The sequence below is a fragment of the Ctenopharyngodon idella genome, chromosome 8 (assembly GCF_019924925.1).
Source record: "Ctenopharyngodon idella isolate HZGC_01 chromosome 8, HZGC01, whole genome shotgun sequence".
Lineage (NCBI taxonomy): Eukaryota > Metazoa > Chordata > Actinopteri > Cypriniformes > Xenocyprididae > Ctenopharyngodon > Ctenopharyngodon idella.
In genome coordinates, this window is record NC_067227.1 from 355361 (window position 1) to 377666 (window position 22306).

At 38.5% G+C, this 22306-nt stretch overlaps 2 protein-coding genes across 2 annotated transcripts; one reads left to right on the forward strand and one right to left on the reverse strand.

The window, feature by feature from the left end:
- The first annotated feature begins 1486 nt into the window (after window positions 1-1486).
- Window positions 1487-13597, forward strand: LOC127517466 (rabenosyn-5). Its single transcript, XM_051903173.1, has 12 exons — window positions 1487-1655; window positions 2206-2462; window positions 4428-4559; window positions 4751-4851; window positions 7514-7559; window positions 7646-7807; window positions 9135-9388; window positions 9621-9691; window positions 9913-9999; window positions 10092-10194; window positions 10496-10600; window positions 12426-13597. The coding sequence occupies exons 2-12, from the start codon at window positions 2300-2302 to the stop codon at window positions 13398-13400; spliced, it is 2199 nt and encodes a 732-aa protein (XP_051759133.1). The 5' UTR covers window positions 1487-1655; window positions 2206-2299; the 3' UTR covers window positions 13401-13597.
- A 1942-nt stretch (window positions 13598-15539) lies between these two features.
- Window positions 15540-20820, reverse strand: mrps25 (mitochondrial ribosomal protein S25). Its single transcript, XM_051903174.1, has 4 exons — window positions 20554-20820; window positions 20236-20342; window positions 20073-20160; window positions 15540-16188 (listed from the first exon to the last, which is right to left on the reverse strand). Exons 1-4 carry the CDS (start codon window positions 20685-20687, stop codon window positions 15996-15998), a joined length of 522 nt encoding a protein of 173 aa, XP_051759134.1. The 5' UTR covers window positions 20688-20820; the 3' UTR covers window positions 15540-15995.
- Window positions 20821-22306: the final 1486 nt, after the last annotated feature.

Consider the following 22306-nt stretch of genomic DNA (forward strand, 5'->3'; position numbering starts at 1 on the left):
ACTTCTTGGAAGATGATGTCTCGGAGAAGGGAATGAGAGTACAGCAAAAACAATTTCTAAATACACCAAAGCTTTCAGGAAAGTTTGTGGTGATCTGACCTAGAAAAGGAGAGTAATGAAATACCAAAATAGTGATGAAAATCCTTATTACTGTCTCATCACATTCCTTCTGGAAAAGTATATGATGTCTATCCACCCCCTTTGGAGCGGGATCCTACTGGGAAATCTAAAAAGATATTCTAGTGGCAAGGGTGAACCTTCTTCATCTCCAAACAGCAACACAAAGGACACAAACTCGTATTGACAAAATAGATGCCACCGGTTCAAGGCAGTGCCACAAAACAAGAAAATGATCTCTGAACAAGGTGTTGCTCGAGAGGTAATGAGATTTAAAATTATTTCTGTAATTACTGTGCATCTGTCATATGAGAGAGATTATGTGGAAAAGTGCAGTGTTCCATTTAAAATATTCCAAAAATAATGAATAATAGGCATTAAGAACCGCATTAAGGTGATTAAATTGTTACAAAGAATCTGAAAGTGAATTAATTAATTGCAACTAATGGATCTTAATTTAATTAAGGAATTTCAACAAATCTTATACTGATGTATTGTCGAATCACTAAGGTTATGGATTTTAGGCCTACATTCGCTAGGCTAAATTCTAAAGTTTGACAAGTCTGAACTGAACCTCTTCTCCACTGGTGTGATTTTGCATAGGCAGAGATACCATGTATGCTATATTACTAAATTATTAGAAAATATATAATAAGTAAATGTATTATAAAATGTATAATATTTATAATGTACATTTTAAATTATATGAACCCACACATGTATTGCGTTATACAGGTAATTTGGTGGAATCATCTCATTTGTCAATATACCAACCACTGGATGTTTGTGATAAGTGAAGCAAATTCGTATTAAAGGGTTAGTTCACACAAAAATGAAAATTCTGTCATTAATTACTCACCCTTGTGCCGTTTTACACCCGCAAGACCTTCGTTCATCTTCAGAACACAAATTAAGATATTTTTGATGAAATCTGAGAGCTTTCCGTCCCTCCATTGACAGTCTACGCAATCGCCACTTTCAATTCCCAGAAAGCTAGCAAAAACATCATTAAAGTACTCCATGTGACTCCAGTGGTTTAACCTCAGTTTTATAAAGCGACACGAGTGCTTTGTTTGCGGAAAAAAAACAAACAAACAACAACATAATTTACCAATTTATTTACAAAATATGAATCTCCAACGTGCGTTCGCGAGAGCATCACCACGCATGCGTGTTGCGTTGACACGAGATCGGACGATGTTACGTGAACTCGCGTTGGCATATACATGGCATATAAAATTTAACAAGCTATTTAAAAGAATATTCAGTTGGACGTGTTGTGTTCTGTCAGTACCTTCATGTTCTGTCCAGACAAATCTTTGTTAATTTCAGATGGGACTTTTATTTTGACACGCCGATGTGACGCGCACGCGCAGCTCAGTGTTCCTGTGATCACGCCTAGAGGACCGAGAGTCACACGATCATCTGTACGATCACCGCTTTACTCTCCATTTTCAGCGCATTTATTCTTGATATCTCTAAGCATTCACTCTTAAGAGGATGTTAAATAAACTGAAGGCTTGTCTCTAAGGAATAAGGTAGATGAACGTGTTCCTTTCTCATCTGTCAGTGTGTTTGGGTTAGGCCTGTTTACAAACTGTTATACACAGGCAAGGATGTTTACAATAGAGGACAAATTGCACGTTTATTTATTCGATGCAAGTTAACACACAGTAATGAGAAAAAAATGCTTTCTTCTGCGGAGATAAAAGGGTTTGATGTAAAAATCCACATAAGAAAGATGCTAAGCTAAGAAAAAGCTGTTAAATCGTTCACAATGGGTCTGCTAATCAGCGTAGTCTAGTTTAGTTAACATGTAGATAATAAAAATGACACCAGACCTTCAAAAATTAATATTCCGTCTATCGTATACTGCAGTAATGCCCATTTATACACAGGTACTGTAGATGTTGTCGTTAATTGCCTCTTTATAAATGATGTTCAGTTGATTTTTTGCTTGATTAGTGGTTGAAACTTCACTGTTCTTTATTGGAAGCATTTAATGTGCAGACATTTTGTATTTAACACGTGTTTTATCTTGAGTTATCACAGTTGTTTATGTAATATTAATATTTTTTATTGTTTGAGTGATGGAGAGGGTCTGGGGTGGCCGGTGCTGTCAGACAGGTGCAGCGTAATCTCAGAAGCGTTGGATCCAGCCTCTCACATCCAAACCCACCTTATGGCCTCCATGTACCCGCCATCATTAGAGGAATCAGCTGAGGTGAAGGAGGGCTTCCTGTGCCCACTCTGTTTGAAAGACCTTCAGTCGTTCTACCAGCTACAAGACCATTATGAAGAGGAACACTCCGGAGACAACCGGCACGTCAGTGGCCAGCTGAAAAGTAAGTTGTATTTAAGTCTGTTTGGTTGTCATTTCTTACTCGCCAACAAGAATAGAGTTGTCTCTTGTGTTACATTGATAAAAGTATAACGAGGTGTGTTCCATTCGATCGTAAGTGCCCTGCCAAGTGGACTTCACAGGGTATTCCGCCATCTTAGGTGAGATTGATGAATGGTGAAAGGGAATAAGGGAACATGTTATGAATTTACGCACCACTCAGTACTGCAATAACACTGTGAAAATGAGATGCTAGCGTCTTTATTGAGTATAATTAGTCCTGGATGTGGTTTGTACACGGTATAAAGTGCACAAGATATGACTCTTACAGTGCAAGTATCATAATTGAAATGAAACTATCAAATCCATTTTGGTGGTAACGTTTTATAAAACAGAGGAAAAATAATGTCGTATGTTGTTATCCTTTCTAGGGATTTCCTTGTTTATTAAAGTGCCCCCATTATGCATTTTCAGATATTACTTTTAATGTAATGTGTAATTTAGCTGTTTGTGAATGTAAATGGTCTGCAAAGTTTTAAAGATCAAAGTGCAGATAAATGAAGTTATTGTGTCCTAAAAGAAAGAATCGATTCTGAACTGCCTGAAACGAGTCGTCAGTAATTCCAGTCTTATTTCCTGCACAAACCTACATAAGGTTGTTACACATTTGCATAATGCCCGCCTATGGTCTTTATTGGCTACACGCAAACAGCGTCTGCTTTGCCCCGCCCTCAAACACTGTAGTTGTATCTGAGACTGGAAGAGTTTAGTTCGTTTTGTTCAAGTCGAAAAGACGCTGTTTTCCGCTGCCAAAGCAAATCCACTTTTGCTCTTCCAAAGAATGAGATATCAAAACCGATCGTTAACGTTTGTATCACTGTGTATCAAGTGCAGAGGAAGAGCTGAAATTCAGATATGCTAATGAGTGTTTGGTTTCTGACCAATCACAACAGACTGGGCGGAAAGGCGGAGTTTAGAGAGACTGAATCATTGATCGAACTGTTTCAGACACTGAGAGAAAAGAGCTGATGAGAAATTAAAGTGTTTTTTGACCTTAGATGCATGTAAACTTATTGCAGGAGACTCTGAAACAAAATCAGGAACCTTTAAAATAGCATAATAGGGGCACAAGTCATGCTTATTTTTAAAAAAAAGTCTATAACACGATTCCTCAATTAGTTTTCACCAAAGGCCGAATTCTGTCATCAATAAATAGCCAAGGCCTGTGTGTTCCCACAGCTGCCAATTTTCTCATTAGTCTTTCGACACCCAGCGTTGCCAGTTGGTGGGCAAACACAGCGTGCTGCAGACATGAAAGCAGCATAAACTGGATCAGAGATAGCAGATTCAAACATGACCTAAAAAGCCTCTGCATCCATTTAAAAAGCTTCATGGCCAGAGGTATAATAAAACACGGATAAATATTGGAGATGCCTTAGAAAGATGGAGACAGCACTTTGTAACTGAGATCGACATCGGTCTGCAACAAGGAAGAGTAGTCGGCTACTACTCAGACATGAATGTGAAATGATTTATGTTTTCTGTTAAATTGAGCAATATGTTATCGGAGCACGGAAAGTACTAACTCCAATTCCAGAGTTTGTATTAGTGGAGCAGGTTTTTTGGGGATAACAAATTGATGAATTGAATTGATGAAATTAATTCTCACAATTTGTAACTGGTATTTGCATTGTCACTTTTGTTGTTGCTGAAGTTTGACAGCTTTTTTTGTCTACTATCCATCTAAATGTGGACATGCCATGATCTTGTTTTATGTCAAGCATAAAATGGTAAAAAGCATTGTAAAAAGCGCTATATAAATAAAGGTGACTACAGACAAAGATAAAGGTCCTAAACCAATGCAAAATCTAATGCATGTAGGTTGAGTACACTGATTCTTCTAGAGCACCATGTTAGTTTACATCCTAGTAAGTGGAGGTATTGATGTATTTTTCACATTGTTTCTCAGGCCTGGTGCAAAAGGCAAAGAAAGCCAAAGACAAGCTGTTAAAGCGGGATGGAGATGAGCGGACAGACAGCAGCTATGAGTCATTTTATTATGGAGGAGTGGACCCGTACATGTGGGAGCCGCAGGAGCTCGGTAAGACTCTTACTGCCAAAGACCAATGGATAACATTCTTCAGCAAGAAGTCATTCACATTGCTTTCAGTGCTATTCAGCTAAATGTCGGTAGTGTTACTGTACATACATTCAAGCTGTTCCTGGATCATTGGGTGTTGACTGCAAATCAGTTGTCATTGTCAGACTATAATATGTCTTCTGTTAAAATAGGAGCCACCCGCAGTCACTTGGATTCTTTCAAGAAGCAAAGAGCTGCAAGAATCGACCATTATGTTATTGAGGTCAACAAATGCATTATACGACTGGAAAAGGTGAATGTTTGAGTGTTGCTCTCGTAGTAATTTCATTTTATGTGATTGTTGATGTACTCTTGGCAGGTATGCAAAATCAGACACGAATGCTTTGCCAGCATCACATTGCAAGTGCAGGCTCTGTTGAGCATGCTTAAAGTGCCCCTATTATGCTATTTTGAAAGTTCCTAATTTTGTTTTGGAGTCTCCTACAAAAAGAGTCTGAAAGATTTGGTTTGTAAGATTTGGTCTCTCTAAACCCAGCCTTTCCATGAGCCTCCTCTGCTCTGATCTGTGATTGGTAGACCGCCTACAGCACGTCAGAAACGAAACGCCCATTGCCATATCTGAATTTCAGCTCTTCCTCAGTACTTGATACACAGTGATACGAACAGTATTAATTTTCCATATTAATTCCAGCGTGAGTCCTCATCCTTTGGAATTGCAGCAAAATGGATTCGCAGCCCTGAAAACAGCATCTTCTAAACATGAACACCACAAACCAAACTCTTCCAGTCTCAGCTGGAGGTAGACGTTGTTCACAAGCAGCTAATGAAGACCATAGGCTGACATTATGCAAATATGTTACATTGTTACATAGGTTTGTAACAGGAGGTGAGACTGGAATTGCTGACGACTCGTTTCAGGCAGTTCAGAATCGCTTCTTTCTTTCAGGAGGCAACTTTATTTGTCATGCACTTTGATGTTTGAAACTTTGCAGAGCTTTTAGATTCACAAACAGCTATTACACACTGCGTGAAAGATAATATTTAAAAAGCATAATAGGGGAACTTTAATGTATGTTCTTGTGTTACTGTAACCTAAGTACTCAAGGCCTTTTTACACTTGAACTAGTTAACCCTGGGTCATTCTAAAACCTGAGTTAACAGAATCCTAGGTTATCTGGCTTCACATTTTACACTGCTCATATTTTAACAATTAATCCTGTGTATTTATACACTGACATTTCGCACTGTACATTCCTTAACCCTGGGTTAACGAGAGGCACGCGATTGGTGGTCTTTTGCTAAGCGTCTAACTGTAACATTCTAACACTGAGTTATTTCACACTGCACACGTTTGGCACCGCAATGCAGCATGAAACAGAAGTTGCGCTAGTCTTTTCTTCCCTATTATGCCGTATATCCGAGTGAAACTGCTTCTGGAACAAGAACAAATGTAGGGTGGGGCTTGATTTTGTCTGCGGAATTGATTGGATGGTTGTGGTTTGCTGTTGGTGGATCTCATGTGAGTGACAGGTTGCCCCACCCTCTTCATCAGAGAAGAGAAGAGATGCTGCAAGAGGGAGGAGAAGTTATTCTGATTCAAGATTATGAGGAATATGAATTTAAATAAATAATGATGTGCACGTATAATAAATACTGCGGTATTCCATTAAAAAATAAGACTTGTCCATTTTGATTTCATGGTGACTTGCGGTGCTAACCCGGCTGCTCCAAAATGACAAGTGTGAAACGTTCTTCTACCCGGGGTTAAAAGCTGGGTTTAGAATGACAATAACCTGGGGTTAAAAACTGGGTTTAGAATGACAGTAACCTGGGGTTAAAAGCTGGGTTTAGAAAGACAATAACACGGAGTTAAAAGCTGGGTTTAGAACGACAGTAACCTGGGGTTAAAAGCTGGGTTTAGAATGACAGTAACACCAAGTTAAAAGCTGGGTTAAGAATGACAATAACACAGGGTTAGAAGCTGGGTTTAGAACGACAATAACACAGGGTTAAAAGCTGGGTTTAGAACAACAGTAACCCTGGGTTAAAAGCTGGGTTAAGAATGACAATAGCACGGGGTTAAAAGCTGGGTTTAGAACGACAATAACACAGGGTTAAAAGCTGGGTTTAGAATGACAGTAACCCGATGTTAAAAGCTATGTTAAGAGCGACAATAACATGGGGTTAAAAGCTAGGTTTAGAACGACAATAACATGGGGTTAAAAGCTGGGTTAAGAATGACAGTAACACGGGGTTAAAAGCTGGGTTTAGAACGACACTAACACGGGGTTAAAAGCTGGGTTTAGAACAACAATAACACGGGGTTAAAAGCTGGGTTTAGAACAACAATAACACAGGGTTAAAATCTGGGTTTAGAACAACAGTAACCCGGGGTTAAAAGCTGGGTTAAGAATGACAATAACCCGGGGTTAGAAGCTGGGTTTAGAATGACAATAACCCGGGGTTAGAAGCTGGGTTTAGAACGACAATAACACAGAGTTAAAAGCTGGGTTAAGAATGACAGTAACACAGGGTTAAAAGTTGGGTTTAGAATGACAGTAACCCATGGTTAAGTGCAGAGTGAAAAGCCCTAAAGGAACATTAAACCGGATGTTATTTTTCAGGAAGCTAGCTATAAACATAACAGTTTAATTAACCTTAACTGACTTGCTTGGCTAAATTCTCTTCAAACTTGCCGTGTCAGACAGTAGTTTCAGTTTATGCTCATGCAACTGCACCTTGTGCTAAAGCTGGAAATGCAACAAATACTTGAAATGTGTTTTGGAACACATGAGCTTGCAAAGCTAGAAGTGTCTGGATTCACATACATAAGCAGATTTTTTTGGGCTTAAGTTTTAACAGTCTGATCAATTCAGATAATGGGTTAAATCTTAAATGGAACTGTCTATTTAATCAAGTTGTTTCACATTACTACTTTTGCTTTTCATTTTCAGCTAACCTCCTTTGACAGAACCAGCATGGATGCAGCGCAAATAAGATGTATGTGAACAAAATATCAAAACTGTGCTCTGTACCACTTAAGTAATAAGTTAAAATGTGACTACTATGCTTCTTTGTTTTCTCAGCACTTGAGAAATCGGTGGTATCATGGGTGAATGACCAGGATGTGCCATTTTGCCCTGATTGTGGGGGAAAATTCAACATCCGTAACCGCCGCCACCATTGCCGACTCTGTGGTTCCATTATGTGCAGAAAGTGCACACAGTTTGTGCCCCTGCCACTGGCATGTGAGTTACACACGTTTAGATATGTTAGATCAAACCCTCTGGTGCTCCTCATTTAAGGGACACACTCATACTCTTCTTAGTCAAAAGTGGTCCAACACCTTATTGAACTTTTTTCCCCTTTAAAATTATGTAATATATTGTTGTTCAATTAAATTTGTTTATTTAATATTTTGAGGAAATTTTATGGTACCAAGTAATACAGTATTTATGCAATAATTATGATCCATTTTTCCTACAGTTTTTACAATACTATTTTTTTCTTCTAATTTTTAAAAATAATTTTTCAGTTAACCCCTTCATTGCTGTTTGCTTGTTTTCTGCATTGTGGCTGATCTGTTGATTGTACCTCCCAAAAATTCTGTATTTTAAAAAAAAATTCCCATTCATTTTTATGGCGCTCATTTTTCGAGGAGTACAAGTGTGACTATTTTTAGGACCATGTAACCTTTTCGAATCATGTCCACAATTTTTTTGTGTGTGTGTTCACATATCAAGTGCCAGAGGGTTAAATGGAAAGGACTATAAAGACTTTTCTTTCTTTTCTTTTTTTCCAGAAATAGTGAGTTGCCTTTCTGTCTCTGCCTGCATTTTAAGATATAATACAGCATTCTAACTGACATGATACTGATTTGAAAGTCTATATAGTAGTGATGGGAGGTCCAATTGACTTCCATGAATCGTTTCTTTCCGGCAGTTCGTTTCACATGTGAGTAAAGTCACATATATCTGACGCAATAGAGTCACTACCCCTGTATCACTTGCCCTAATTTAAGCAGTTCATAGTGAAAGCATTTTAGAGGCTAAATTGTCCGTCTTTGGCAGAGTTAATCATAAACTCTGGATTAAACCATGAGTTGACCGAGAGCATTTATGAGTGTTGTGAACCCACTGAATTACAATAGACTATTTACTTTCATTAAATTGCAACCTTTAGCACTCTAAGCTTTAATTCAATTGACAGATGCTTTGCCATCTTTTATGTTATTGTAAGTCAAATTTATTGATTTGATCAAGATTTATTGTGACTGTTGCGGGACAGATTAGACTGTGGTGGGCCACTTAGGAATTAAGACTGTTCTCAGTTCAGTGTTTTGTGACTCAAGAAATGCATCTATCCAGTTTGCAAACTGGCTGGAACAAAAGAGTTAGCAAAAGCAGACATCACTAGACTTAAGAATAAATGACTCTACCTTTCAAGTCAAAGTGTTAGACACATTAGACAACAGTTAATTGATCAACTTCTGAGTCAGTTAGTACTTTTAACTGCTGGTAGGTCATCCTGAGCAGGTAGGTCAGATTTTCAGAACATACTGTAATGTGCTTTCAGACAAATTAACCAGTGGAACCAGGGAGGCGCTGTGGGCTCCGGGCCAGAGTGGCTCTCCAGGAAGCACAGGCCCGGTGGTGCAGCAGACTCTTCGCCGCGGCTCCATTAGCAGCATCTCGTCCGTCACCTCTGTGTTGGAGGAGAAAGATGAGGACCGTGTGCGCTGTTGCCGTCACTGCATGGACGTACTGCTCCGGCACCAGCGCAAACTGGAGGAAAAAGACCACGTGCCTGATATCGTCAAACTCTATGAGGTACAAACTTCAGAGTTAAAGGTGTGATTAATATTCATGAGGCCAACAGTCTCTAAGACCGTAGTGTTTTATATTATTATTATTAAGCATTGAATGACCAACAATATCAAGCATCACCACCTCATTTTAGTTCTAACTTGCCAAATGCAGCTATATGTATTGTTGTGATTGTATCTCTTATTATATATATAGCATAGACTTTACCACAGTATTGTGTGTGTTTGCTGTGCAGAGATTAAGGACGTGTATGGAGAAAGTTGAAGCTAAGGCTCCAGAATACACTCGCATGGCAGAGTCGCTCAAGTAAGCCAAATTCAGCTAAAGCAAAGCACTACTAATGTGCATTTGTTCACTTGTTTAATGATCCTTTAATGCCTGGTGGTACATCCCCAAACATTGCCAGACTCCAAAGTTTTGTCTATATATACAGAGAATGTGTGTGTGTGTGTATATATGTGTGTATATATATATATATATATATAAATAATATGTTTATATATCATTTATTCTCTTTTCCTCTGTAGTGCTGGGGAGACGACCTATAGTCTAGAGAATGCTGCTGGACTGAGGATGGAAATACAGAAATACTACGAGCTCATTGATGTTCTGAGGTAAACTGAAGACGCATATACTGTATTATGTGATGGATATATCTAAATCAGGATTCTCAGAATGCATTTCTGTGGGTTTCTGTTGGCATTAGTAAGAAGATACTCACACTCGGGCTGAAAGAAGAGGTCCAGCCTCACCCGAAAGCCCTGCAGCTGCAGAGGATGGTGCGCTACACAGCTACGCTCTTTATACAGGTGATGCAAACAACATCTTATTTAACTTCTGAAGGGTAGTAGGATGTTTACATATTTCCCAGAAGACAAAAACTTTTTGAAATGGCTAATTTGTATACATTCAATTATTTTGTCTTGTCTAAACATTTGTTATGTGAAATAGCTTGGCTATGGCAGTACTGAAAAAAACCTAATTAAATTTTCATGATCCCTCCTATATGTTTTTAAATGTTAAACATCTTTCATGTTTACAAACGTATTTATGCAACTGTATATACAGGTAGAAGCTCACATTCGACACTTGCTTTCTTACATCCCATAGGAGAAACTGTTGGGTCTGACATCCCTCCCCACAAAGGAGAAACATGAGGAGCTTAAAGAGAAGAGAAGAGAGGAGCTGGAGAAAAGAGCTCAGCAGGAGAGACAGGTGAAAGAACAGCAACATGATCATATTCTGTTTCTGATATTATACAGTTTGCTGGTCAGTTTTTCTTTGTGGTAAACTTTAAAGTCAGCATGAAACGGAAGTTGCGGTAGTCTTTTTGTTCTCTGTTGTGATTTATATCTGACTGAAACAGTTTCTGGGACAAGAACAAATGTAGGGTGGGGCTTGGTTTTGTCTGTGGTGAATTGATTGGATGGTTGTGGTTTGCTATTGGTGGATCTCATGTGAGTGACAGGTTGCCCCGCCCTCATCATCAGAGAAGAGAAGAGATGCTGCAAGAGGGAGGAGAAGATATTCTGATTCAAGATTATGAGGAACATGATTTTTAAAAAATAATGTGCACAGAGAAATAATTTTTAAAATAAAGTCCACAAGTGTCGACATATTTCTCAGCTTTGGTCAGAGTCAGGTTCCTATGAGATGATCCAATTTCAATTAACTTATTTAATTCAGTGAATTTATTTTAACAATCATATCAGTGAATCAATGATGAGCCTGATTGATTATTCTGTATTCTACATATGAATTTCCAATAAATAATCATACTTTTATTCTTGTACAATAACACTGGTGAAATAGCTGGATAAAAGGCTGGTCTGATGCATTAATTATTTTGAGGGTCATATACGGGTTATGTAAAACATGTTGCATTGCATCCGGTTCAGGTTTTTTGTATATGCTTTGTTAAAAATAGAGCCGTTTAAGGATTAGTTGACTTCAGAATTAAAATTTCCTGATAATTTACTCACCCCCATGTCATCCAAGATGTTCATGTCTTTCTTTCTTCAGTGGAAAAGAAATGAAGGTTTTTGAGGAAAACATTCCAGGATGTAGAACTAGTGGACTTCACTGGGGTTCAACGGGTTGAAGGTCCAAATGTCAGTTTCAGTGCAGCTTCAAAGAGCTCTACATGATCCCAGACGAGGAATAAGGGTCTTATCTAGAGAAACCATCGGCCATTTTCTAAAAAAAAATAAAAAATTATATACTTTTTAACCACAAATGCTCATCTTGCAATGCGCCACGCATTACGTAATCACGTTGGAAAGGTCACGCGTGACGTAGGTGGAAGTACAGATCCAGTGTCTACAAAGCGAATGTGCAAAGAATAAGTCAAACGGTCTTTACAAAAACAGGTAAAACAATGATGTCGGATGATTTTGAAATTGGAAGAAAAAACGAGATGAGTTGAGATGAGTTTTTCGCCCTACCGCGGTACTTCCACCTACGTCACGTGACCTTTCCAGCGTGATTACGTAATGCGTGGCGCTTCACAGAGCAGTGCAAGATGAGCATTTGTGGTTAAAAAGTATATAATTTTTATTTTTTTTTAGAAAATGTCCAATGGTTTCTCTGGATAAGACTCTTATTCCTCGTCTGGGATCATGTAGAGCTCTTTGAAGCTGCTCTGAAACTGACATTTGGACCTTCAACCCGTTGAACCCCAGTGAAGTCCACTATATGGAGAAAAATCCTGGAATGTTTTCCTCAAAAACCTTCATTTCTTTTTGACTGAAGAAAGACAGACATGAACATCTTGGATGATGACATGGGGGTGAGTAAATTATCAGGAAATTTTAATTCGGAAGTCAACTAATCCTTTAAGATAACTTCAAATGAGCGAGCTTAATCAATGTCATATGCGTATTGATATCTAAAAATGTTTTATTTTTCTTCTCACTAACATATTAAAATTTAATAAAATAATGCCAACAATAAAAACATTTTGACTAGACCTGTTTTCCTGTCTCTGTGACATTTGACATAGAAGCCTATTGTAACTCTGTTCTTGTCTTGCATAACTTAGGCAGGCCTGGAGTCACAAAAACGTCGACTGGAAAATGAAAAGAACAGACCGACCCTCAGTGCAAATGGGGATATTCCCGGTCCACGCGTGACCAAAGCTGCAGGCTGGCTGCCACAATCAGACTCTCTTCATACTCGCTCAGAGCTGGACGACCCTCTGCTGCAGCAGATCAAAAACATCGAGTCTTTCTTGCGGCAGGCGCGCTCCGCCAACCGCACCGATGAAGTGGCCATGCTGGAGGAGAACCTGCGGCAGCTTCAGGACGAGTTTGACGCTCAACAGACCAGTCGAGCCATCCGACTTTCACAGAGGTTGGCCGAGGAGACGGACCTTCAGCAGAGCCAGATCGAACATCTACAGCAAAGAGAGCTGGAGCACAGAGCCCACACTAAAACCTCCTCCTCAGACTTAAGAGACCAAAAGAGAGAAGAGGAGGAAGGTGAACGTTTGATCGGAAGCCCTGAGTCTTTCTCACGTCTGTTAGGAAACTCTCCTCCCTTGGACAGACAGAGAGAAAAACATACACCGACTCAACCAGCCAGAAACCCCTTCGAAGAGGAGCACTTCTCTCCAGTTGAGGAGAAACCAACAAACTCTCAGACGGCCAATGGAAAGAAAGAGTACAACCCATTTGAGGAAGAGGATGACGAAACTGAAGATCCAGATACAGGTAAAGCGAAGTCGCCTAGAAATCCCTTTGAAGATGAAGATTGTGAAGATGGAGGGAATCCTTTTAAAGAGGTTTCTGATGAAATTCCAGCTACGTCGACCAATCCGTTTGATGAAGATGACGATGAGGATGGCATGGCAATTGACGACACGATTGAGGAAGAGCTGCTGCTACAACAGATTGATAATATCCGGGCGTATATCTTTGATGCCAAGCTAAGCGGACGTTCTGATGAAGTGGAGCTTTTGTCGGAGAACCTGAAGGAGCTGCAACGCACACTACAAGAGCAGAAAAGAAAAAAATAGCGGCCGACGCAGACTTGTTTTGCAACTGACAAGGCTTGTTTTCAGTTACAAACATACACTGATGCACTAGACAAAAATGTAAAACAAATGAGAATTTTCTGTGCAAGAATAGTCGTAGAAACACAAAGACAGAGAATTGTAATCAAATTGCATTGACTTAAATTTGCAATTTAATAAATTCTAAAAAAAAAAAAAAAGCATTGTAGATATTCAAATTCATGTTTTATGTGAACAAAACCTTAGTGTTATTTTCCTTTTAATAGGTTGTTTCAAGTCATATAAATGGGTAGGTTTTTATGCAAATCGCTTGAAATATCTGAAGTAAAGCTTTTGTTCAACAAAGTCAGTATTTTGTGCACAAAATTACTTTTAGATTTTGTTAGCAAATTTTATTCTGAATCACTTTTTTCTTGCGGAGTGTAGCATGAACATTAGGACTGGGAGAATAAATCGATTCATCTCGATTCGTGGATCAATTCTGAGATTTTCCAAATTAGTTTTTACCTGCAGATGGCGCTCTAGGCTAGTTTTTAACCACACACTCAAATGCTCACAAAGAAGAGCGCTCGTGCGTTCGGCAGAGTCTGAGAATGTACTTGCATCTCAGAATGCTTTTATGACGTGAGATTAATGTAAACAGCCCACTGCAAACACCCTTGTAATTCACTTCAACCTTTTCGAACTTTATGAATGATTATTTTAGAGAAGGTTCAAGTGGTGTGTTTAAGGAACGCAGTGCCATCTGCTGTTAAAAACTACCTAGTTCAGACTACATGACTTTAAATGTAGGCAGATCGCTGTGCTGTTCAGACTACATGACTTGCTGTGGAGTCTTGAAGTCGTTGTGGTGTTCGCTCTACATGACACTATGTAAATGATCTGCAACAGGAGGTTACACACTACACGAGCTGACAACAACTCTATCACCCAACGACTCTATCCACTCCCCAAACCACATTTTGTCACGAAAACACACACGAGAAATGACACGAAACAATCCAAATGGTGTGTATTGACGTCTTTCGACGGTTGAAACATCCTTCTGATGTTCATTCATCTTTATTTGATGCTATAAATTAACTAGTAGTAACCTGCCTTGTCTTGTCTGTCAATGCGTTGTCAGTGTCCTCTCTGCTCCGTGATGTATTTTTCATGGCGTGAGAACATGATGTGTGGCGTGAGAGCGGCATGGCTTGTCGGATGTAGCAACAGTAACTAAAGAGGACGGGTCTTTGTGAACGGTCAATTGTCATTAAAATAACGCCATAGAGACGGCCTCAAATAAACTATGAAAACAAGAATAACTCGTCGTGACACGTGACGCCACAGGATGTCGAGGCGGCCAAAAGCTCCAGATATTTAGCATGCTAGGTATTTTTCTGGCATCGGTGAGGCATCAGCGAGAGATTTTGATGCGTTGTTCACACATAAAGATCGGCAAGTGCTGATTTGCCCCCGATCCCAGCCCGACCTGACGGCGAGCTCGTTAACTCACAAATCGGGCTTGAAATCCTGTAGTGTGAACTTGGCATAAGCTCAATCGATTTGAGAGAGAATCGTGATGGATTCGGAAAATCTCAGAATCGAACCAGAATCATTTCACGATTCAACGATTTATTGTCCCAGCCCTAATGAATACACACCTGCAGCTTTGAATATTTTTCTTGTGATATTAATCTAATGGATAAGCAGCATTTCACTAGATAGGAAATCAGGATTTCCTGTGTTTTTATCTCAGAAACATCAAAGTGATTGTTCACTCAAACATGAAAATTCTATTTACCATTTATGTATTGTTTTTCTTGTTTGAAACACAAAATCTTATTAGTCTAATCAATGTCGGATGTCATAGTGTATGTAATTTAGATCTGTATATATCACTTTTTTTCTATTTATATACTTATTTTCTGTTGCAGCAAAATGATTTAGCACTTACACAAACACATCCAGTGCGATGGAATCCAAGTGTTGAACCTGTGCTTAAAGTGATCAGAATTGCCTCCTGTTCTGCTTAAATCTCCTCAGTTTTGCTTGCATGTTTTATTAATTCTTCATTTAATTGTACCCATCACAAACAGACTGACGAGTGCTGACTAACATGAACTCGTCAAGGCTTTCCTGTACAGAAAATATCCTGTATTTGAATTTCAACAGATTTATTTCATATGAAATTAGGCAGTATTCCATTAGAATACAGTGAGACAACACACACACACAACAGCAGCATATTGTGGCTGAATGAAACGCTTTTTGCAATTGTAATTATTCATGTTTTTGTCAACAGAGCAACAATATTAACAACCTGTCCATTAGCTTTTGGATAATGTTGTGTGTTTACACTGAGCAAGATCAGGTATCATAAATGTAACACTAATAATTAATAAAATGAACTGAATGAAAATGTGGTCAGGAAGTATTAATTTTTAACCCAAGAATAAATCAATTGTAAGTTTATAAAATGAGTCTGCTTTCCATAGTCCATCACAGTTTACACAAAATCTTGTTCACTCACCCAAAAAAAAATTTTTTTTTTTTTTTTTTTTTTTTTTTACTGTAAAGAGTCCAAAGTGTTTCTCACATTCACCGTAACAGTTTTTAATCATCAGAGACCGCGGCCAGTTTGGCCCTGTATTTGCCAGTCATCTCTTTGGGAAGCGGGACCAGACCGGGATGAGGAACTTGACCCTCCACTTCACTCATACACTCCCGCAGGAAATATTTCTTGGGCCCAAAGTTAGCAGGGTTTGACAACTCCATTTTAGCCAGAGCTTCAGCTTCAAGAACTTTACTGTGGGCAGAAAGAGACAGAGCACAGGCACATTATCTCTCAAATCTCACTGTGATCAGGATGGGATGCACGTTCAACCTGGGAATATTATTAGCACTGGTTGGCCGCTAGGTGGTGCTATTAAGTTTCACTACAACTACACAAGGCAGATCTATTCTAAACTTTGACTGTTTTTTTTTTTTTTTTACTACAAATGAAAATGAAACTGAAAAATAAAGGAAATGAAATTATCGTAGTTCAACAATAAATGAAGAAACAGCACAGTGTCAGAGAAGCACCTGTGTGGGAAGATTGAGGAACTGTGTATGTGCCCTATATTTAGCGGTTTCAACATAATGACAAAACAGGTCAATGTTCTTTTTATAATAAAATACATTGTGCTAATAAGCTTTGAAAATAACTAACATATTAATCACTGCTGATTTTTTTCCAAGACAGATGCAGTTGTCACAAACATTTGTGTATTTTTGTCTAATGCCGGGTTCAGACTACACAACGTTTTTATGCGATTTTGACTCCTAAATTCTTGTCGTGTCATCAAGAAACATGTCAGACTACACATTGTTTCCCGACCAATCATCGCTTGCTATCTTTAATGAAGTGCGTGATGTTACTGAAAAGGCTGAAGTAGCGACTGACTTCTGGAAACAAGAGTGTAAACGATGGCTACTGAAGCGGCGTGTTAGCTCAATGCTAATTCCAGCACTCACCAGGCAGCTGAAGCACCTCCGCTATCGTTCGCCAAGTAGATTTTTGGTCCCACTTTAAATTAAGTGTCTTAATAACAACTTATGTACAGTACTCAGCGTAAATGAGTACACCCCCCTCTGAAAAGTAACATTTTAAACAATATCTCAATTAACACAAAAACAATTTCCAAAATGTTGACAAAACTAAGTTTAATATAACATCTGTTTAACTTGTAACATGAAAGTAAGGTTAATAATATAACTTAGAGAACACATTTTTCAGTTTTACTCAAATTAGGGTGATGCACAAATGAGTACACCCCACAACAAAAACTACTACATCTAGTACTTTGTATGGCCTTCATGATTTTTAATGACAGCACCAAGTCTTCTAGGCATGGAACGAACAAGTTGGCGACATTTTGCAACATCTTTTTCCATTCTTCAAGAATGAGCTCTTTTAGAGACTGGATGCTGGATGGAAAGTGATGCTCAACTTGTCTCTTCAGAATTCCCCATAGGTGTTCGATTGGGTTCAGATCAGGAGCCACTGAATCACTTTCACCCTGTTCTTCTTCAGAAATACAACAGTGGCCTTAGATGTGTGTTTAGGATCATTGTCATGTTGGAAAAGTGCACGGAGTGATGGTAGCATCTTCTCTTTCAGTATAGAGCAGTACATCTGTGAATTCATGATGCCATCAATGAAATGCAGCTCCCCGACACCAGCAGCACTCATGCAGCCCCACATAAGGACACTGACACCACCATGTTTCACTGTAGGCACCATGCATTTTTCTTTGTATTCCTCACCTTTGTGACGCCATACAGTTTTGAAGCCATCAGTTCCAAAAACATTTATCTTGGTCTCATCACTCCAGAGTATAGAGTCCCAGTAGTCTTCATCTTTGTCAGCATGGGCCCTGGCAAACTCTAGGCGGGCTTTTTTGTGCCTGGGCTTTAGGAAAGGCTTCTTTCGTGGACGGCACCCATGCATGCCATTCCTCTGCAGTGTACGCCGTATTGTGTCACTGGAAATAGTCACCCCAGTTTGGCTTTCTACTTCTTTAGATAACTGCAGTGAACTTGCATGCCGATTTTCTTCAACCCTTCTCATCAGAAGACGCTCCTGTCGAGGTGTTAACTCCCGTGGACGACCTGGACGTCTCTGTGAGATGGTTGCAGTTCCATCTTTTTTAAATGTTTGTACCACTTTTGGTACAGTATTCTGACTGATAAGTAAAGCTTTGCTGATCTTCACCTTTCTGGTGTAAAGAAATTATTTTCTTTCTCAGGTCTTGTGACATTTCTTTTCCATGTGGTGTCATTGCTGACAGCATGAAATGGGAAGGGGTTTTAACACCCTTTTATAGTCAACTGTCTGCTGGACACCTGTGTAATGAAGAATTAGACTCACCTGTGGTTGAATTCTTGTTAAATTACACATTTCTAGTCTAAAATTTAGCTTTGCTCCAGAGACTTTCAGTGGGGTGTACTCATTTTTGCATCACCCTAATTTGAGTAAAACTGAAAAATGTGTAATCTAAGTTATATTATTAACCTTACTTTCATGTTATAAGTTAAACAGATGTTATATAAAACTTAGTCTTGTCAACATTTTGGAAATTGTTTTTATGTTCATTGAGATATTGTTTAAAATGTTACGGGGTGTACTCATTAACTAGAGATGCACCAATATATCGGCCAATAATGGGTAGTTTAAAAACAGCCGATAGTCAGGGCCGATATATCCTGTCAATCAAATAAGGGCATTGAATTTGTGCTTTGTGTAAAGAAAATGCTAAGAAACCAGTTTGATATTCAATATAGTAATTACATGAATTAATAACATTCAGAAAGTTAGAATTTAGTTAATCTGTGTTAATATTAATTTGAGTAATGTGTTTAAAACTGATACCAGTTGAAACAATTTGATAAAATGGAGAGAAGAAAGTATTTAATAGCATTTCTTTCAAAATATAATATTTAAAATATGATTAATCATTAATTATAATGAAATTATCATTAATTTTAAAGAAGGTATAAAAGGCAGAACCCCCAAACTATCGGTATCAGCATAATCGGCTATCGTATCGGTGGAGAAATGTAGTGTCGGTGCATCTCTAGTACTAACATTAAAATCTGTAAGTATTTAGTAGTGAAAGACACCTAATATAAAGTAGACGTGTGCACAAATAGTCGAATATTCGATCTGTAATTAATAATCGAAAAATAAAAATACTATTCGAATTTTACTATGTTGCTTTGCCGGCCGTAAACGCAGTGAATCCATGATAAAGCACTAAAACTCGCAGTTATAACTAAATGCACTGGGTGGCGCTGTGGAGCGTGTTTAACAAGTTTATTTTATTTGATCATCACATAATGTTGACGTCTGCCTCGCGAAGTTTAATTACTTAGATGAAAATGATCTTACAAAATGGAATTACTTTTGACCAAATGAATTAGTGAACCCGAATTATCATAATATCTCCACCATAATGAGAAAGCACATGAAATCAATACACCAGTCGAATGAGGAAAGACAGCTGTCCATCACTGCATTCATGACAGGTAAGCGCAGCTGTATCCCGAGTGAGCCGAGAAGATACCTTATGAGATAGCAAAATGATCTTGAGACATAAATTTCCTTTAAGTTTCGTCGAGGGAGACAGAAAACACAAAGTGCTGCTGTTAGAAACTTAGCTTAGTACACCGTTATCTTTGTGTCTCTGCAACGTCTGTCAGCGCAGCGCGCTTTCTCACCTGAGCATGTGGATATTAACATGTGAAACAATATAAACACGATAACCATATACTGACTCGAGTGTATTGTACGTTCTGTACGATAACTGGCGCTGTTTGCTCTATTAGCGTTTTTCCTGTTCGCGCTGCTTGTGATTAAATGCTTTTGTTCTTTATATTTTTTGTTTACACTTGTTTAATGCTTTGAACTAAAAGAAAACCTTAAGATATAACGTAAGCTTGTTCAGAAATGGTTACAAAATCTTGATGAATTAAAAAAATAACGTCTTTCTTGTTTAACGTCATTTAAATAAACGAATATTCGAATATTCGTTTTTTACGAGCCAAAATATTCGAATACAATATTTTGGAAAAATGCCCTACCCTAATATAAAGTGTGACCCAAGTTTGATCTCATGGGGACTTTAAAGCACATTATGCACTACTTACTCTGACTTGCCAAGGATCTTCTTGACATGCTGTGTAATTTCTTTATGGTGTTTTCCTTCTACATCCACCAACACTTGCTCTCCATCATCTGAACACAGAGTCAGAAGTTAGAAGATAAAGACTATCACAGCGAGGGAAACAGTATTGAGAATAAACCACTTACCGAGGTAAAACCGGAGGAAAGGTGATGGAGTCATGTTTTTGAACATCATTATTTGAACCCAGGGATTTTTGTACTGGATTTGAGGAATGTTGAAGAACACAAACTTCCTGTCAAATAAAATTATACATTATCCTTCTCATACATGAGTGGCTTTGTATCAATATTAATTTTCTTCTTCTGGCATTACACAACACAAATAGTATTTTTATCTGTAGCTGCACGACGACACATTGACAGTGAAAACAGTCTTTCAATAAGACACCTCTTTAAAGAGCAGACATGGCAAATAAAAGCAGCAGTTGATGTTGTTTTCCTGACCTTGCTCCTTCACTCAGGTCTCCGTGTGTGTTATAATTGACAGTCATAATCTTCACCGTTTTTTTAAACACAATCTCTCCTTTCTGCAGATACTCCAGCGTCCTGCGTATGGGAAATCTTCCCTTCATCGGCATGATTATATGATTAATTTGTGTAAACTATGACACTAAATGATTGTGATCTAAACACATCAGCTCATGCTGCTCCTGCCTCGCGCTTATTGATGACATCCGCTACACGCGCCTCGAGCGCCACCTAGAGGACTGGAGAAGCGAACAATCACTTGTCACACACAATGGAGGGATTTAACAGACTAAATTAAATAGGAAATTAATTCATAGACAGTTACATTAAATACGTCATGATTTGTTTGCAAAAAAAAAAAAAAAGAGGTTCAGGAAAAATCGGCAGCAGGATTCGCGATCTCCAATCACTAGCGTCCAAAAATGAGTGACAGCAACCAGTCGGATGATAAACAATCATATCGTTGCAGAGCTCAAATCAAATCAAATCAGCTTTATTGTCACTCTATCAAAACACAAAAAGTGTAGTGATAGGTGAAAGTCTTTTACGCCAAACAGTACACTTACAAGGCATGACGTGCATAAATAGCTAGTCAAAAATATACAAAATACAAATAAATATACAGCACACAAAATACAAATACCAATATACACATAATGCAGAATGTACACAATACAATATACAAATATACACACAAGATTTATGCAGTACAATACAGAATATAAACAGTCTACAAATATGCACAATATATATAATAGCTGAGGTGTGTTATGAGTAAATTGATAGACATTATGATTGCAGTAAAGAAAATCTGGCGTTCGTCTCGATAGGTTTGTTATTAACTTTAATACCAGCAAATGACAGTATAACGCTACTGTACTTAAATAAATGTGTTTAAAGTACCAGGGTTTTTGTTCCATAGCCTGTTACATTTATAATTTGCATCAGTCCCAGTATATTCTGTCTAACTTATCAAAACAGAAGAAGAAGAGTCGAGAGACTGTGGAATATTTATGTTGTTAATAGTAAGAAGTAAATGGCCAGCGGGTTCTTTTCCCCCTAACACAACATTAATGTTGGACAAAGGACATAACCAGTTGTGAACATCAGGCTGGTCCTAAGGGATATGACCAGTTTTCATGTGTTATCAAATCACCAGTTTGATCCATATTCATAATTGTTACAGAAAATGAGAAAAAAAAATCTTTATGACAGTCTCTACTGTATTGCGCTGAACTAGGAGTTTAACTTTACTCAGCTAAGCATAATACATAGCACAATACAGAATATACACCAATCAGGCATAACATTATGACCGCTGACAGGTGAAGTGAGTAACACCTGTTAGTGGGTGGGATATATTAGGCAGCAAGTGAACATTTTGTCCTCAAAGTTGATGTGTTAGAAGCAGGAAAATAGGCAAGCGTAAGGATTTGAGCGAGTTTGACAAGGGCCAAATTGTGACGACTGGGTCAGAGCATCTCCAAAACTGCAGCTCTTGTGGGGTGTTCCCGGTCTGCAGTGGTCAGTATCTATCAAAAGTGCTCCAAGGAAGGAACAGTGGTGAACCGGCGACAGGGTCATGGGCGGCCAAGACTCATTGATGCACGTGGGGAGCGAAGGCTGGCCTGTGTGGTCCGATCCAACAGACGAGCTACTGAAGCTCAAATTGCTCAAGAAGTTAATGCTGGTTCTGATAGAAAGGTGTCAGAATACACAGTGCATCACA

Coding starts and splice junctions, on each gene's coding strand:
- LOC127517466 (XM_051903173.1), top strand. CDS start 2,300: ATGGCCTCCATGTACCCGCCATCATTAGAGGAATCAGCTGAGGTGAAG. Junction 10,195..10,495: donor CAGCTACGCTCTTTATACAG/GTGATGCAAACA, acceptor TACATCCCATAG/GAGAAACTGTTGGGTCTGAC. Junction 10,601..12,425: donor GAGCTCAGCAGGAGAGACAG/GTGAAAGAACAG, acceptor TGCATAACTTAG/GCAGGCCTGGAGTCACAAAA.
- mrps25 (XM_051903174.1), bottom strand. CDS start 20,687: ATGCCGATGAAGGGAAGATTTCCCATACGCAGGACGCTGGAGTATCTG. Junction 20,343..20,553: donor GACCTGAGTGAAGGAGCAAG/GTCAGGAAAACA, acceptor TTTATTTGACAG/GAAGTTTGTGTTCTTCAACA. Junction 16,189..20,072: donor AAGATCCTTGGCAAGTCAGA/GTAAGTAGTGCA, acceptor TTCTGCCCACAG/TAAAGTTCTTGAAGCTGAAG.